The 18,945-nt window shown below is 39.4% G+C and overlaps 2 protein-coding genes across 3 annotated transcripts in view; both read left to right on the top strand.

Annotated features, from left to right (window-relative positions):
- LOC139949578 (uncharacterized) overlaps positions 1 to 18,945 on the top strand; it is a 222,733-nt gene that overhangs the window by 180,582 nt on the left and 23,206 nt on the right. The window lies entirely within an intron of this gene.
- The window catches only part of LOC139949577 (growth hormone secretagogue receptor type 1-like), a 206,504-nt gene that overhangs the window by 173,727 nt on the left and 13,832 nt on the right, over positions 1 to 18,945 (top strand). For both annotated transcript variants that reach the window (XM_071947976.1, XM_071947977.1), the window contains exons 6-8: positions 1,095 to 1,366; positions 6,227 to 7,925; positions 8,951 to 9,183. In XM_071947976.1, coding sequence (XP_071804077.1) covers positions 6,944 to 7,925; positions 8,951 to 9,183 — 1,215 coding nt within the window. In that variant the 5' untranslated portion in view covers positions 1,095 to 1,366; positions 6,227 to 6,943. The remainder of the gene's footprint in view (positions 1 to 1,094; positions 1,367 to 6,226; positions 7,926 to 8,950; positions 9,184 to 18,945) is intronic.

Genomic DNA, 18,945 nt, shown 5'->3' with positions numbered 1-18,945 from the left:
TAGAGCACAAAAAGTTGCTTAGCACAACAAAATTATGCTTACCAGAGTAAGGTTATCAGCTAACCAGTTGACATGTTCAAAATGGGGTTGATCTTGGTTGTTTTTACTTAGCATAAAATTGCTGAAAGCATAACTCTCTGCTGTAGCAGCTCTCTGCACCCTTTGTGGTGTGAAGCAACTTTGTGATGTGAAGTGTCTTGCTCAGAGGCACAATTGTCGCGACCGGGTCTCGACCCCACCCATCCATGGGGAGGTTTAGATGCATGTTATAAGCATGCAAATACGTGAACGTGAACGTCAGAAGATTTTGAAGGCACTATTGGAGTTTCTTGTTTGGATGGGTAGACTATTTTTGTAATCGGGGAGCGGCATTGGGAGTTATTCATTCCCTCGTCACCTCTTTTAAATTCCTCCTCTCATTGAGATGGTCACCCTGATTTCCCCTCATTGATCGGACCAATAATACAGAGGATGTCCTCGTTGCTCGGCGTTTTAAAAGTGCATCAACTTTGATCCAAATCTGGTACCGTCAAGATAAGAGTGGTTTGATGAGAAGGAAGAGGGATTGAAGACGGAGCCGGTATTTTGATGACGCTCATGTCGGAATCTTTTCTCCGAAGGGCGATGCGAGTCGAGATATTAAAACTTAAGGGGATTTGTTTTCTCTACTCGGTTGAACCGAGAGTAGAATTTAAAAAGCTTTGAATTGAAGCACTTTTTTTCTGAGTTTCAAGTGGCTTTGATGTGACCTCCGCTGTCTGAAAAAATGCTCGAAATCAGCAGCAATTGATGTTTTTGATGTACGTTAAAGCCAAAGCTGGCATGTGCAAAGGTCTGATACCCGACTCTGCTCGGTTGCAATAGACCTTTATCATGCTGTCTCCATCTTGGTCGTGTTCCTCGTATCGAATAACAACTATGCATGCTAATAATCATCTTGTAATATGGAACCAGACTATTTTAATCTTCCAGCCTCGGTTTGGTAACATTGATATCAATGGGAGAAATTTAAGGTGGCTGCACCGTGATAAAGGTATATTGTACATTTTGACCTTTACCTTTTGAACTTTAACAATTTCAATTTTGTCTTACAGATCCATTTGACTTTCGAGACGATTGCAGACCAGGCGTACAAATCATAAATTAAATAATATCAAGAAAAAAGGAGCAGCTCCGAATGACCCCGGATGACCTAGGGTCAAGCTTGGCATCAAAGGTTACCATGGTAGCAAGTGCCAATCGTGCAGTTAACATATTGTAGTGGGGTATACACGTGGCTGGGTGAACGACCAGTGACAGCAGCAGTCAGTATTCGGTGGACATGGTTAGATTTGCACAACCCCAAGACATCTGAAGGTGTTTCAAGGTAATGTCATTTTGTCATTGTATTGACCGAAAAATAAAGAATAATCTACCTTACTTTGCTTTGTCTGCATGTACAGGTTAAGTTGACGTTTTTGATTGCAAGTTCGCCCCAAACAAGGCTACACTGCAAAACCCTGGGTGTTAAACTTACAACATAATCAATGTTACACACTAAAGGAAAAAAAGCAAAGGTCAAAACATTGGCTGATATAATAACTCAAATTTCTGCAAAAGAACATGTCCATTGGTGTTATTTTAACACTTCATTCACTCTTTGGTATATATAAATGTCAACACCAAGTCTGGCATTGTACAGTGCCACTATTGGTAAAGGCTAACTGGCTTGAAGAAGAAAACGTAATGAATATACAACTTAGGGAAGCTTTTAAAGGCAGTGGACACTATTGGTAATTGTCAAAGACAAATCTTCTCACTTGGTGTATCTCATCATATGCATAAAATAACAAACCTGCAAAAATTTGAGCTCAATCGGTCATCGAACTTGCGAGATAATAATGGAAGAAAAAAACACCATTGTCACCCGAAGTTATGTGCGTTTAGATGGTTGATTTCGAGACCTCAAGTTCTAAATCTGAGGTTTCGAAATCAAATTCCTGGAAAATTACTTTTTTCTCGAAAACTATGACACTTCAGAGGGTGCCGTTTCTCACAATGCTTTATACCATCAATCTGTCCCTATTACTCGTCACCAAGAAAGGCTTTATGCTAATAATTATTTTGAGTAATTACCAATAGTGTCCACTGCCTAAAGTCTAGACTGTAGGGTGGAGGGAAACATGTACCAGGAAGGACTTCTAAAGATATGCAGTGAGTTTGGAAAAAGGGCTGATTTGATGGCTCATTTTTTCTGCATCGCAGCGAAGCGAGGGTGTATGGGTGAGAAGAAGCAGAAAGCCTTGTTTCACGCTCAACAAACACCCTACGTCTTATTCCTCAAACACCTGTCACGCTACCTGTTAAAATGTGAAAAGGGCAAAACAGATTATCGCATGGATAGAGCTGTAAGTTCGGATTTGTGGAACTTGTGATCGAATGCGTAGATGGCAAAATACACTGGGTGTGTGTTTGCATATATACAAGGCTCAACTACATTTTAAGAGGGCTACAAGTCTTCCCTCTTTCAAAGTGCAAAGAAAATCCACAGGATCATTGCCCTAGATGAATGTTTACTAGCTTTTTTCCTTCTTATTTTGTTTCAACAGATTTGTATAAAAACGAAGTGATACGATGTTGTTCTAACAAAAGTTATCAGTTACTTTACGCTTACGAATTATCGTCAAGATAAACAACTAAACAAAAGCAACATTCCAATGACTTATATTGGACAAAGGAATATTTGTAGATATAGATATGTGCGGGAAGCGAAATTGTAGTTATGGATGACCTCTTTTGAGAAATTGGATCGAGACCCGTTCCTACAAAGTATTAGATTTGGTTTCACCCATATACACCAATGCGTGTTAATAGCACTGTCCCTTCCCTGAATACTTTCCGAGCCCTGACGAGTCGAATTGCCTCTAGCTACCGGGCAATCTCGTTGGTTCTAGTAATCTAGTTGGTAAGTTTTGCAAAGGTCGTGGGTTCGAATCCCACCCGAGTAATATGCCAGTGATTTTTTATTTCACATAGCTCGGGAATTTACTGAGTATACAGTGCTAACACACATCGGTGTACATGGTAACAAATAAAAAAAAATAATAGACCCGTACTTGTTTTATGCCATTCAACTTTTAAGTCGAACGAATAACACATAAAACCATGTCCACAGTTCGTGTATATCTGCGATATTCGTTACCGGTGCGTAACTTTCATTTCGACATTTCCTGTGGAATGCATGGACCGATGAAGCGGAATGTTTCACATGTTTGTTTTTAGCACTTTCATTTTTTTTTCATTTTAGATTTGGCACACAAAAATGTGACCTTGGAGCAAAAAATAGCAACCTCAAAGAAAGTAGGTTACTTTTACAATGGTTGGGAAGGTTGGCAATGACCACAAAAAAAGTGTCAAAAGCCTATGAAGTATTTGGTTTAGTGATGAGTACCTTACGAAATGTGAGGTCATTTGGCAGGGAACTGCTAGGTTCTAAAGGATGGTATCTTACTTTATTTATGATCCTCGAAGTGTGACGTCAGATGGGCCACGGACAGATACGGTTTGCATTAATGCAGGCCAATTTTCATATAGCTGACCACATTTTGTATACTCAGTAGGGTTGTGCCTTGCATTTGTTTTAATGTTCTTAGCACCAACTTCTGCATAATTAACGTCTTTATGCCAATTGCACTAATTGACACAAATGATTGGACTGGGGACTGCGTCTAGCATGAACCCCCGTAAATGAGTCAATACCCCACGGGACTCATGATCCAGGTCAATTAAGTTTGGAGAGTTCATCATTACCCCCTGCCTGACCAGGCCGAACTCCTTTTTTTCATTTCAGAGAGCTTTTTGGGTTAATAAACACAACACGCAATGGAGCATTGATCTGATTATGCCCATTGGACCAAGTTCCTTCATCACGTATTAAAACAGCTCAGTAACCAATTGACTCGCCAAGTGACCAATAGACATTGCGTGCGACTGGCTCACCATGTTTCTTCATTTATGCATATTGTTTTGTCCCAACATAAGATTTGTCCCAACTACAGTTGTGACCTACGGAAGAACAGTGAATACAAATAAAAATAAACGCTGCTATCGTGTACGTAAACAATACCTATTTACGTACACGATATGTATTATGTTCGTACACATTAAATAGAGGATGACTGTTGTGTACGTACATTATGGGACTGCCTGGTATTGTGGATGGAGTAGTAAAGGGGAATTGGAAATTCGGAACGCTAGAACATTACTCCAAACTCCACCACGTGCCCATCAGCATGGTTGAATATCATACACTGTTCTACTGTTCCCCTCTGCAGTGGAAGATTTTCTGGATCGTAGATAAAAAATTAGCCGTACTTAAAAGCCCTGTCCATACTTTTCCTGCGAGTGCACATGCAGTAATGTTGACGTCACAAATTCGCAACACGCAACAGCTGACTTGTGCTCAACCATTGCGAAACCTTCACTGCGAAAACCGCCAAAACTCGCTTTGCATTCGCAAGAATTAAAGCACTGACGGCAATTGGTAACTGTAGTTGTGGTTAATCCTAATTTGTGACGGGACGCAAGCTGTCAAGTATGACCTGAACCTTGTTTAGTGCTAAATTTCACAGCTTTTAAGAGCAGCACCTTGTGGGTCTCGTTTCACCTTTCTGATGTGCCAGTTCTTGCCAAAAGGTGAAAACCCAGACAGTCTGTGTCACCTTACAGTCCGGATTTACTTCTCTCCTCGAGACAAATTGCCCTGACACCTTTTTCTTGTCAAACAACAACAAAACCTTCTGCTGATCCGATGGCGTGTTAAACCGTTCACAGGGATCAGTTAACAGTGGGCGCTGTCCGAACCACAAAAAAAAGTGAGTTTAATGATTTCGCGCTGTGGGACGACTACTAGCTGTGCTACGGTTTGTGACGCCCAATGCAAATGCTCCAATACTTGGGCAAGACAAAATTAACTAGGGCATTATTTTAAGATGATCAGTCACCTTCCAGTATGATGCCTTAGTAAATTTTGATTGGCAGCTGGATATTTGAGCAAACGGTTCACTCATACATAAAATCAAATTAGAATGAGGGGAATGTGGCCTTGAGTCAAAACGCGTCTTAGGTTAAACTATAAAAGAACTCTGCTGCTCTATTTCATTTTCCAGATACTCCGAGCGGCTTGACTGAAGGCTAAGGAATAGGTAGTCGGGATAGTTTTGTTGAGAATTGTCAATTGTTTTGTTTTGGTTTGGGGGTGTTTTCTGTTTGTTTGTTAGTTTGTTTGTTTTGGCGTTTGTTTTGAATTGTTCCCATGGGTCAAATGGTCCGCATTTAATTTTTATTCATGGTCGGTCGTGTGATGATCAAAAATATATAAATAAAATAAATTAAAACATTTGGGGGCACTTTGTTTTGGGGTAATGAAAATACCATATGTATAAATGGTGTCTCTCCTGAAATACAAAGCATTTTTGGTGAACGATATCAACCCATACGTGACATGGTTTTATGACCTTACGATAATTACATTTGCAATATTGTTTTATTTGCATTCCTTTTATTTATACTATCTCCGGACAACGGCACACGACAGCACGTTTCTTGTTTTCATACTTGAATTGGTTTGTTTTAAATGGAATACACACTTCACTCGCGGCTGTCTGTTGTTTGCCCATCACTCGACTGCAAAGTTCGAATTAAAGCGTTATTCTACAGACCTGGCCTTGTGCAATGTCCCGAACCATCGTGTTGTACCCACGGGTGGCTGGTAAACCTATCGAAAGCCATGAGCAAACCAAATTATAGCGATATTTTGTTTCTATGAAAAGCACACTGAAGTTATGAAAATATCGAAAGTACTGATAATTTACAAACAATGCAATTTAAGGGTATGCCTATCAAACACAGTTGTATTTAGCAACGGTTGAGTCTAAGGTTAGAGACTTGTAACTTTGTTTTCATCATTGTAAGTGGTTTATCTACTGGGGAAAGTAGTGAATCGCAAAAATAAATTCGACTGTGGAACTAATCAGTGTTCAAATGTTGCAACAGGAATTCGTAATAATCAAGTTTAGAATTTTGAATGGGCAACATCCAAGCAGATGTTTTCATGAATTGTCAACGCAGTTCTCGTTTATTTGTTCACAAAGCCACACTGTATCTTTTACTCAATTGCATGTTATACTAACCTAATAATGATATCTTAATAACCATTACTGACTTCGTGCTTTGTCGTTCCCCCTAGATTTATGCATCCATCAGTCAACCAACAAGGAACAGCCTTTAACTGTGGTACATGACGCCATCGCCTCACCACTCAAAGCGCCTGCAACTAATTTATTAGCTCATCACACCTCGGCTTCGGCCACTTTATCAAAACCCACAGCAAAAAGCCATTAAGGCGGATCTTAAGCACTGGTGTTCGCACCTTCTCGTGTTAGATGCGTCTCTCTTGAGAAGCGCATGACCAGAATGCAAAAGCTGTGTCGAGAGATGAGGAGCTGCAGGAGGTGAACTCTCTGAGAGGTCGACTATTACACATGAACAGGCGAGAATTAGCGAAGAGTCTATTTTACAAGAGAGAGGGTGATCCATTCGTGTACTTTAATGAAACCTCGTGGAGTGATATGAACACGACTTGAATATAAACCGACCACATTATTCATGCGGTGTTTTTTTAAATAAAAAAGTGCACTTATTTATTTCGTTGTTTTACTCGTGTGAGGGGGCAACCCACCGGATGGCTGTTAACAACATTGCCATGCCGTAATTTTGTTTTATTGATCCGAAGCAATTATACTAGATTGAGCCAGGGAGTTTGCTCGTGTTAGTTAACCGTAAGTGCACGAAAAGGTTGCCGTGTCTTGAGCGGGAAACCAAAATCAGTGTGAAATTTAATTTGTTGTGGATGAACTGGAATAATTTAAAAGATCGGTGAGCGATCTTTGTCCATTTTCTTGAGATGGATCCGAGTTACGATTACTCCGCCGCGTTCAGCATGGACGGCCCGGACCTGTGCAATGTCTCGTACGAGTACCTGACGGACAATAAGACAATCCAGGAACATAACTACACGGACGCGTCGGAATTCTTGTACGATATTGTGACATCCTGCTTCTTGCAGAAGGAAGGAATATGTGCGCAGTACCTTTATGAAATACAGGGCGATAACCTGATCGGTAACCTGTTGTACATCATGTACCCCCAGCACTACCCATTCCTCCAGGTCATACCGTTCATCACTGTAGTCGGACTTCTATGTATAGTTGGTATCATAGGAAATCTACTGACCATTGTTGTGATTCTTCGAAACCGGATTCTGCAGACAACTTCGAATTATTTGGTCAGTATGGCCTTCTCGGACCTCTTGATCCTTTTGCTAACGGGTCCCATGGAGATAGCGTACGAGCTAAAAGCCTGGCCCTGGACGTATACACGTTTCATGTGCCGGTTGCGGTACTTTCTCATTGAGGCCTGTACTTTCACGTCCGTATTGAGCATCACGTCGTTCACGACCGAGCGCTACCTCGCGATCTGTCACCCGATTAAGGCCAAGACCTTCGTCTCGCACACCCGCACCGTCAAGATCATCGTCGTTATCTGGATATTTTCCTTCTGCATGAGCATACCGCTGTTCCTGGGCTACGATACCTTTGAGGTGTGCCCGGGCATCGCCGAGACGACCGTGTGTAACATGCCCACGCTGGAGTGGGAGTCGATCATCGACTACATTTATATCGCGTCCGCAACGATACTGTTCCTCATCCCGATGATTATGATCTCCATTTTCTACTCGTTGATTGCGAGGGTGCTGTACGGGGTCAACGTGGAGGTGGCCGTGCGGAGGAACTCCAGACGGACTCGAAACAGAAATGGTGTTAATAACACGGAGAAGAAAGAAAATTCGATCGAGAAATCCCGAAGACAGATCGTGAAAATGTTAGGTGAGTATTTTACAAACGTTAAATTTACTTAAGAAAATGTCATAGACGTACTCAAATTTAAAGGTTCGGTAAAGGTTGACAAAACAATTTTCATCATGTATTGTTTAGCACTAAATTTAATATCTGCATATGCCAAAACTGAATTGCCAATGAGGCAGGAGATTTTGTCTCCCTGGGGACAATGTGTCCCCACCCCAAATGCGAACTGTGTACAAACCTCTTCTGATAGCGCCCTCTTTTGACTCCAGCAAATGTTACCTCACCAGGGGGGAACAGAATCTCAGGGGGCTAGATTTCCCTTCGACACCAGCTACGGCTGTAGCTGTGGCTTCCAATCCAGACACGGTCTATGCCTATCCGGCTTGTGGGGAAGCTCGAGCCAACAAAGTTGCTATGCGTAATAACAAACCAACAATTTTAAATAATCATTCCTTTTTACTGTGATTTTAACCGAGAGATCTATGTGATTTTGGTAAAAAATTTCATCAGGACCTTTGATATTCTTTTGTCAAAACAGTTGCTGTACAGTCACTTTAAAATAACCTCTCATGTATGTCTAAGACTAATTTTGTGGTTAACGTCTTTGACACAAACCCGAAGTAAAACAAATCAACTGATGACTTTTTTAACTGGAAGTGACCGGAGTAACGTAAATTAAGGCTGGAAAAGACCTACGCGATTGTTAGCTAGATGATAAGTATTAATGTCTATGTCTAGGTTATTGCATTTCGTCTCCTCAGAATTATAAGGTCCTTAGTGCAATTTGTATGGATTTCGCAAAACTGCTTTTTGCATATTTTTTTAGCTCCTGGTAGCTGAGGTTTAGTGATCAACAGTGATTTTGCTTGGCAAAAAGAAACATTCTTTTTCCAAGTAAACTTTCATTTAACCCTTTGATTATTACGTACTGAATGGAATTGCCATTAAAGACCTTATAGTTCTGAGCAGGAGATTCGAACTTACATACACCTATATGTACTGATATTTGTAATAACTTCATTTTGTGATTTTTTAATCATCACCAGCCCTTGTGGCAGGCTGCTTCGCAGCATGCTGGCTACCTTTCCACATCATACGGATTCTACCAAACTTCAACATCGACGAGTGGTCGGAGGGGCTGACCAACGCCTATTTCCCGTTCCTCTACCACCTGTCCATCGTGCTCATGTACACCAGTGCCACCATCAACCCGATACTCTACAACATCATGTCGGCAAGGTTCAGAGAGGCCTTCAAGAGGACCATCCTCTGCCAAGAAGTAAGCTCTCCTCCCAACTCTAGAGGGGGGTATTCATCTGCTTCTGTGGTTACGCAAACCTCCTCTGTCTAAAAACCAAAACGGAGTATGTTGTGCTATATTTGCATGGTGTGGATGATGCATGCGCTGCTGTCAATTATCATTGAGCTCACATGTGTTTTGTCACCCGAACTTCAAATTGGGATAAATTTACTTGTTTATTAATTTCAACAAACCTTCAAAAAATGGAGGAGATAAAAAATACACAATATTGTACACTCTGGTTGAAACTGAACTTTCCCAATTGTGTGCAGACAACGGTCTCCGATCGACAGTTGGAGTAACTATGGGTTAAAGGCACAGGGCACTATTGCTAAATACTCAAAATAAGTGTAAGCATAAAAACCTACTTGGTAATGAGCAATTAACAGCTTTTGATAGTATAAAACAATGTGAGATATGATGGCTCCATCTGAAGTAACGTAGTTTTTGAGAATGTGGTAGTTTTCACTCAAATATAAAAAATAAAAAAAATCAGGCCTGAAGCCTTTTATCGGGTATCTGAAAGCACACAGCCTTGGGCAAGTATTGTGTTTTTTCGTTCTTTATTCTCTTGCAATTTTGATGACCATTTGAGTCAAACTTTTCACAAATTCGTTGTTTTATGCGAATGGGATACCGGTCTTTGGCAAATACCAAAGGTGTCCAGTGCCTTTAACTAAGACCGTGTCCGAATTGGCGACTTCGGCTACAGCTACGGCTAGATCAGCGCGTCTGTCAGTGTTGAAGGATAGGCAGACGTGCGCGCCCTAGCCGTAGCTGTAGCCGAAGTCGCCAATTCGGACACGGCCTAAGACCTCCGTTACACATTATATCAAGGTTCACCTTTCAATTAATAAATCCCACTTCATCCAGTGAGGATACCAACTGCCCCAAATCGGGAGACTTCGGGTGACAACTGCACTTTCCTACTTCATTATATTTATGGGTTTGTGATATCTTTACTGTAGATATTTCCTATTATTAGTGTGTTTTTTTTTCACAATATTTCCCTGCCAACAGTGGAACCATATTACAACAGAAGTATTAAATCCACTATCGTGAAAGTGCACAATTTCTTTCGAAGAAACGCGGCAGTAAACTGAGTACGAAACGCAAGTGAAAGTTCGTTGCATTCGAACACAACGTTCTCTCTTCGTAGACAATGCATTTGAATACACGCGAGTCGGGATTCAATTAGTCGAAATATTAGGCTCTACCACTGGCTAGTATGTTGGAATAGCTTAAAGACGAAAAGACACAACTTTCACTCTTCGTTCGCAAACATTGAACCTATACAAAAACACGAGTTCAATTCGAATTGGCCTTCCTAAATTGTGGTTTAGTGTGTGGTCTGTGCTTACTACCCTTGAACTAGGCATGTGTGATTTATACAGGGTGTCGTATAATAACCACATTAATCCATGGAAGCAGAGCCGTAAAATTGCACACTGCCGATAAGTTCTTGGGTTTTGAAAAATACATTCATGCTTTAGGTGACAGTAAAGTTAAGTTATTAGATATTGGAGTTTCACACATTGTTTGTACAGCAAATTATCAGTGACGCTTCTTGGGTATTGGATATTGGACATTCCCGTATTTGTACAGTTTGTTTGTTCACTATATAGAAACCTATGTTAATGTCCAACAGTCAAATTCTGAAAAGCGACATTGATATTTGTTGTACAAACATAATGTTAATATCCAATATCAAATATCAAACTGACTTTACTGACATAAGCTTTTCCAGTAATGGTTGGTTTTTAATACTTGGATGTTTGAGTTCGCATTTTTAACGAGCGAGTAACGTTGGTTTGTCCATAGAGTAAGGACAGACCATGCTCTGTGGTACTGGGCGATGGTATGGTTTGTCGTTGGATCCCATGTCCACGCACAGCTCTAGTCTCTCAACCGTGATATTCAATCGTAACAGCCTACACTTACCTATGTCCCTGCTGCAATTAGTGTAAGAGGTCCAGAGCGTCTCGGGTAAACAAGCAAACTTTAATTAAGTTTTTGTGATAAGGAAATAAAATATAGATACCTTCGTTGCTGACTCAAAATGACCGTCCGATTCTCCCATGAGATTTGCCCTCCAAATGAAGATGGGGTCTTCTGCGATATTGTTATTGGTTTGTTCTGTAGAAAGCCTTGATTACATTATAACGGTCCTGGCAAGGGTAGGTCACTCTTTGGACAGCTCAGTGACTGTCCATTTCATTAAACAAGAATCTGCAATTATAATCCTCCTACTTTAGTCTGATCACCGATTTTGTTTTGCTCTTGGAAAATACAGTTCGGCTTCCAGTGTCTATTTCATAAAAGAAAGCAAATCATATTCATCCTAATTTTAGTCTGATTTTCGTCTTTTTAGTCTAAAAAATATATTTTGATAAGATAGCCTTGAAGGCTATTTAAGCCAATACAATGTACGTTTGTACTCAAGTACCTAATTTGTTTACATAGTTAAGGACCAAATAATTATTATGCCTCAAGGTTTGTTCGTCAAACCACCCATAACCGCGTCACTGACAATCAAAGTGTGCCATGGAAATATTAACTGTACAAGACCTTGACCAAAAAAACCACACTGATCAAACTTTAAACCGTTATCATGATGCCACCATCTTGGTCATGTTCCCTGCGTCCAACAACAGTAATAAATCATAATATTAAACAGGCATACAAAAAGGAACCAGACTATTTCGCCTTCCACCCTCGGTTTGGATATTATTGATTTGAGCGCACACATTTTCAATCATCGATATCGAACGATAAAGAACCCCCTTTTCGTTTACGTCATCAGTGGCGTAACCATTTAATTTTATTTTTTATTTTTATGCGTTCACCACTATCGTTATTTTTTGTATTTTTTGTAGAATTCTATATTAGTTATATCATTTTATTTGGTGTGGCTGTTGGAGGGGGCATGCAGTGATCAAAAACATAATATGGGGGTACTTAATTTTATACAACCGGTACCTACCATTCTGATCGCCATTTTCCAGATCTTCACAAATTAGGGACAAACTTACACAGATAACGAGTTAAAATCTCACTTTTAAACCACTTTCCGGGTAAGGCCCCTTTGGCACGGAATTCTGCTCATTACGAACACGGAGTGTATAAAACAAGGTCAACAACATTTTTTTCACTTTGAAAGTAAACTAGAAAGAGGTATCGAGCAGTCTCGTGCTTCTCAGTATATAAGACTTTTAATTCGTAGGTTTAAGACACATCTTATGGAAAGTAAAGATCCCAATCTAAGTAAAACAATAAGGTTCACTCTGAAGAATTACGTTGAAAGTTATTTTTATTCGTTGGATATGTACGGTGTGGATATACGGTGTACATACGTAGTGTCATGCTGATTCGATCAATGATGTCTCACCCATGTTTACGTCTTAGGCCCATTTAAAGTTGCATCGCATGGTTTTCCGCTAAAATACCCCCCCCCCCCCCCCCACTTTTGAATGCTGTTCTCTGAACTACCTTTAAAAGATCATTCACCACAAACAAACAAACAAACTGTGTTTTCCTCTGAAATATTACGCACAATGCACGAAATAATTGTAATATCTACGCAAGTTTTTGTACGTGGATGCTAGTAACGTCATACCCTAGTTTTTTTGTTTTCAAAAGCGGTAATTTTTAATTTTTTTTAAACAGTCATTTTTTTTCTTTTCTTTTTTTCTCAAAATAATTCTTTTTTTTCATACAAATTTATATCATTTTGACAGTTATTTCTTATTTTCTTTAAGCATATTTTTTAAAGCAGTTTGTTTTTGGTCATAAGCAATTGTTTATATTTTCAAGAGCAGTTGGGCTGTCGTGCATTTGCATATTGTAACCAACTACAAAAAAAACTAATCGTTGTCGATGTGTCACAATTTTAACTAAATTTGTTGACCTTTACTGGCAAGCAACCGGCCGATGTAAATATCGTTGTAAAAGTTTATTACCCTTCGTGAAACTGGCAGCCAACGTGTGTCGCTATAACGAAATTCTAACAGAGGCTTCATGCATCCGTTTTTCCTAGAAGCTCCAGCAAGTTCTCTTGACTTCAATCAAAAATACGTTTGTTTGGGAGAAGAAAAACAACTAGTGAAACTGTTATGTTAATCAGGGAGCCTAATCAGGGAGCATGGGATTATATTGATCCAGACTCATCTGGTCCCAGGGGCCTGATCCATTTCTGAGTCAGTCTGACCCGAAACTAGTTAAAACGCGGATTCTCCGTTAGCTTGACTCATTTCTGGATCAGGTTTACACAGATTCAGGATCATTATTATTAATATTATTTATTCGACCTCAACAGTACAAGTATAGAAAATACAACGAGGCAACAATGTAAGGGAAAACACCCATGACAGAAACGACAACGCTACAAAACATTATGAGTAAACAAACTGACCCAGGAGTGGTCATGACCCTTGGGGCCCGGAACCGGGTAAATTCTTATTGTACGAAATTAAATACATTTTCTTAAACCGTGATTACTAATATTAATCACCACTGTTAAGACTCGTAACAGAAGTGTGATAATTCAGTTGGTTAAACAAACTGTCTCTATCGATGAGCAAGTTCGGGCAAGGGGACTCTAGTCCACTAAATGTCTACCATTTAGCGATTTTGCCTGGTACCCAGGATGTATTGCATGCATTATGCCACCATAGACTTGCTTCAAGTCCCAATCCCGTGAAAGTCCTTTTATTTCCAATCCCATTGCCTATCGTCGCGTCCGGCCACACCCCAACCAATTCCCGGGACCACAACAGCTACATGTTAACGGTGACGTTGCGCTGATATACGGCTTGTTTGCTAGTTGGGGACCTCTCCCACGAGAACGGGACTTGAATCAAGTCATAAAGGCCAGTAGGCCCTTTTCGAAACCACGGCTTCAGCTCCAGATTCGGCTCAGGCTAGCTTGGCCCGCGGTTGTTCTGCTTCGCGTACGTGCACACAGCACATGGGCTTCAGACGAGAGAACGGAGCCTGAAGCCGAATCCAAAGCCGTGGGTTCGAAAAGGGCCTATGGAACATTGACTACCGGTTGACAAATTGGTCGCTGCTTTAGCTATGTTCTTATGTGTTCGTTGATACCATAAATCGAATCCATTTTCAAACCTGTTTTTAATTAACCATTGGCTTTAAAAAATCCACCTATATTATACGTCATAACCACATACGATTACTCGGACCAAATGTAACAACTTATATTACTCGAACCAACGATATCACAAGTTATAAGTAAGTTATACAAATAAGAATAATAAATATCAAGTTATAAATAAGGATATACAAGGATATATATATTATGTTAACTCCAGATGTTCGGAACAAGCCACAAGATACTCGCCATAATTATTGTTATTTGTTTACACTAATGCTTATTCGAATAACCGTATATCTGGTATTCGGATGAGGTATACTAAGACCATTTATTTAACATTTTTCAAATCCGACCAACGATACGCACGTTTTATAGTCCATCTTTCTTTCTTTCTTAAAAAAAAAAAAAAAAAAAAAAAAATGTGTACTAATAATATACTAATTTAAATCGATTCTTAGTGTTTACTAAAAAATAATGTTGATTTTTTACTAGTCACATGTATATTGAGGAAAGCGAATGCCTTTGTGTGCACTTTCTTAAATTATTGCCTCACTATGGATAAGGCCTTTTACATAGCACTGATAAGGAATTTGTTGTTCGCACCCTTTCGGCCTAATAGTCCGGTTAGTTATGTCTGGTTCCCGTTTTACACCACTACAAAAATGGTTTATATATATTTTTTTTCATGAAAAGGAGACAGACTATTTGCTAATGATGTAGCTTAGGTTCGTAGCACCGGGGGAGGGGGAGGGGCAAGGCTAGAGTATGGTGCCCCTTTGCAGACTTTGTCTTGGTAAATTTAGTTATTGAGGTGATTGGCTTTGTTTTAAGTAAAGATGGAGAGCATCGTCGGTAATACAAAACTAACCAAACAACAAAACTCGGTTGAGTTGTCCCCTTGTGGTGGTGCCCTGGGCACGTTCCTCCCCGCACTCCTCCCCTCTCCCCTTTTAGATAGAGAACAAAATCAAGATGGTTTGAGAAAGTGGTGTGTCTAATCTGAATTCCCCTTGAAAAGACAACTCGACCATCACAAACTAGTTTGCACATTATAGTTATTATATAATTCAATGTATCTCCACTGACATTGTTGTTCATAACCCGAATATAGAAACCAATATGTTGTAACTAATGGTTAATTAACCAGGAATAAAATGCAGCTCAAACTTTAAAAAAGTGGTTTTGAAATGAAGAAGAAGATCGTATCAGTTATTGCTCTTTCAAGCTTGGTTTGTCTAAAGAACCAGCAAAACAAGACTTAGACTAGAATTAAAAGTTGGTTTGGGATTAATGTGGGCGCAATTCTATTTTTTATTTTTTTATTCGTCTTCTTGGGAAAACAGGTCTTGTAACATTATTTTATTGTTTATGCCAGCTTTTTTTTTCTTCTTAAAACCACATTTTATTTACTTTTTTATATTTATGCATGGTCTGTGTTATAGACGGATAAACCCTTATAAAAAAACACCCAAAATAATTTGATCATCGCATCCATTTAAAACATTCATTTGCGTGTTGTGGTAAAAAAGAAGTCGTGGTAAACATTTTGATCAGATTGTGCTAAAAGTAATCTTAATTATTTTTTTTATTCTCCCCAAAACGTTTCGAGCTTTTTCACGGACGAAACAAAAATTATGAAAACACAGGTTGAGCGTCCAATGGACATTTCGTTGACCTCTCACCTTTAACTCCCTTAATGCCGAAACGCATCCGAATAGGTTAGAGTGCGGGTTTTGAATTGACACACGTGTGTAACTGCGAAGTTTTCAAAACAAAGCATGACGTTGATGCACCTTTAACCATAATTATAGGCCTAAAATTAATTGAATTAGCAATCGTTTTTTTTCTGATTTTGAACATCTTTTCAATTTACTTTTCAAAAAACTGATAATATGTATAATCATGATAATATACCTATTATAGCTGATTTAACTGATATTTAAAGACACATGGACACATTTGGTAATTGTCAAAGACCAGTCTTCGCACTTGTTGTACCTCAACATTATGCACAAAACAACAAACCTGTACAAATTTTAAGTTGAATTGGTCGTCGAAGTTCCGAGATAATAACGGACTAAAAAAAAGACTTTTGTCACACGAAGTTGTGTGCTTTCAGATGCTTGATTTCGGGACTTCAAAATTTAAATCTGAAGTCACGAAATCAAATTCAAATAAAATTTAGGGGAATATTTACCACTTTTTTCTCGAAAACTACGTTATTTAAGAGGGAGCCGTTTCTCACAATGTTTTATACTATCTATACCTCTCTCCATTGCTCATTACCAATTAATTTTGTACGCTAACAGGTGTTTTGAGTAATTACCAATAGTGTCCAGTGCCTTAACTCTCTGATTGTGTTGATGGTTAAACAAAATGCATGGTACAATGGCTAGCGCTTAGTGTTTAAAAGGCTCAAACAAAACCTCTGCATGGCTGAGATATAACGCGGTGGTCCGCAGAATCAACTCCTCTTTCTCTCTTTCAATCTTCACTTCATCCCATCGGAGTGCATGAATATTTGGTAGTGCTTGTCCGCCATACTTTTCTTCAGTGCCGAATCCAAAGCCGAAGCAGTGGTTTCGAAAAGGGCCAATGATTGAGATTTGTGCATTTTACATGGAGCACAGCCTCCTTCACCACCCCATGATCAGTGCGCCGTATCGATGCCTCAGACAAGGCATTCTTATGGAAAATGTTTTGGTGAGATCGTGCCACACTGAGAACGAGATTGCATGGCACACTAAAAGAGCAGAATTCTTCGGTTACCAGCGCCATTTGGGCCCAGGACCAAATTTCAGGGCTCTGCTCATTGTACGCAAAGAATCAGAGCTTGCAGAAGCAGGGCTAGCGCAGAAATTTGGGTGCTTGCACTAAAGCGGAGAGAATGGTGATCAAGCCATGAAACTTGGGCCCATGTTCTATTGGAGAATAAGTAATTCGGATAAATCTTACATTATTCCTCCACAAACGTCTTCAGTTTACTCGGTTGTGTTGAATGGATACGGTTTGCTCGCAAAGTCGAAAGAGTAAAAGAGGGGGGGATTAGGAGAACACATTGATCGGTTTATAGTCTGCGAGTCGATGATGCCAGAGTGTGAGGGAATTACAAAACACAATTTAAAGCAGCAATCGGCGGCTAATAATTATGGAGAGAGACCACAACAATTCTATATCAATGGGGCGAACTAATACCTGCATTTCAGTTCATTTTATATATATATTTTTTTATCATGATACTTTTTTGATGGTCCATTTCTTTAATTTTGATATAATTGTTTTGCTTCTCCCCAAGCGCTGGCAGGGTGTTGGCACCGCTATTCTGTATCCGCAACTACATTTTGAATTCCCTGCAATTTTTACATTGAGAGATTTTTCATAAACTATAATACCTATTTGATATTTTCATGGTGGGTGTGCCAATCTATTCAAGTCAGGTGTCTTGATTTGGTTGTCACTATAATTATTCTTTTAGTTGTGTGATCTCTAAAACGTAGAGGTCAAATTCTCACCGCAGTCATTGATATTTTTTGTCTGCTTAATTAAAAAAAATACGTAATGGGGACATTAAAACGTTCACCACGTCCAGTCTGAATACTTGACTAAATTACAAATCCATTTACCTGAAGTAACCCAATTTCAAATCAGAAAAATTCAACATCATGTTTTTGCAGTTTTGCTTTGTTGTGATTTACTTGCTTTAATTATGCGGCCATTCACACAAAAAAATACTTATTAAACTAATTATTTGGATCTGGAGTCAAGCGCACATATACTTTCAGGTCAATACTTGACTTAGAACTGACCAGCATCTGAGCCTAAATTATCAAGTTAAAACATGGGTCAATAAACTTGGTCAATTAACTGGGTCAGTAATTTTACTCCATAACCTTTGATCATTAACGTGGGTCAATAACATGGGTCAATAACCTGGGTCAATAATACGGGTTAGTCTGTCCCAGATTCAAAATAAAATTACTCTAAAACTTTATTCATAAAGAGTTGATTAATTTGTTGACCTTGTTCAAACTCTGAACTTTCAGTCAGGGGACAGCTTTAATAACGCAGAAATTTTGGGTTGCACATTAACGGCTCAAAGTGAGTGCTTTACGAAGGTGCGGTCCTCACCAATTACAATATCATTATGATTCAAAGTTAGCTGTCCTAGTTCTGTCAACTTTTCGAACTGCTGTAACAAAAAACAGTCGTCAGAAGAAAAAAACCCGAAAAGACAGAGAAAATAAACACAATCAGTATGGATGTGGGCCGTCCTTGTGTATTATGCATCTGCTTTTCCCACCTTCAAAACTGCACCAAAGTGTTTCTTGAGTCTGACCTACAGCAACACAACGTCACTTTCGATGTTTGGAGAAACCTGGCGCCGCTATCGGAGACAAAATAGAGGTACATATAAAATGAACAACTGTTCAGTGTCTGGTGTTATTTTTTTTTAAATATTCTTCATAAAACTTGCATGGCACCTACCATTGAATTTGAATATCAAATGTGATATTTTGTCTCCCCGCCATTTTGCATGAGTGTTTGACCCACTTCATTTGCATGATTGCTCCATTTAAAAAAATGCTTATTCGCACTCTTACCAAAAGACAAAGTGTGCTGTTTTGGCAGAA

The sequence above is a fragment of the Asterias amurensis genome, chromosome 17 (genome assembly GCF_032118995.1).
Source record: "Asterias amurensis chromosome 17, ASM3211899v1".
NCBI classification, from domain to species: domain Eukaryota; kingdom Metazoa; phylum Echinodermata; class Asteroidea; order Forcipulatida; family Asteriidae; genus Asterias; species Asterias amurensis.
Note: the sequence above shows the minus strand (reverse complement) of the source record. Positions and strands in the feature narration are given on the sequence as shown.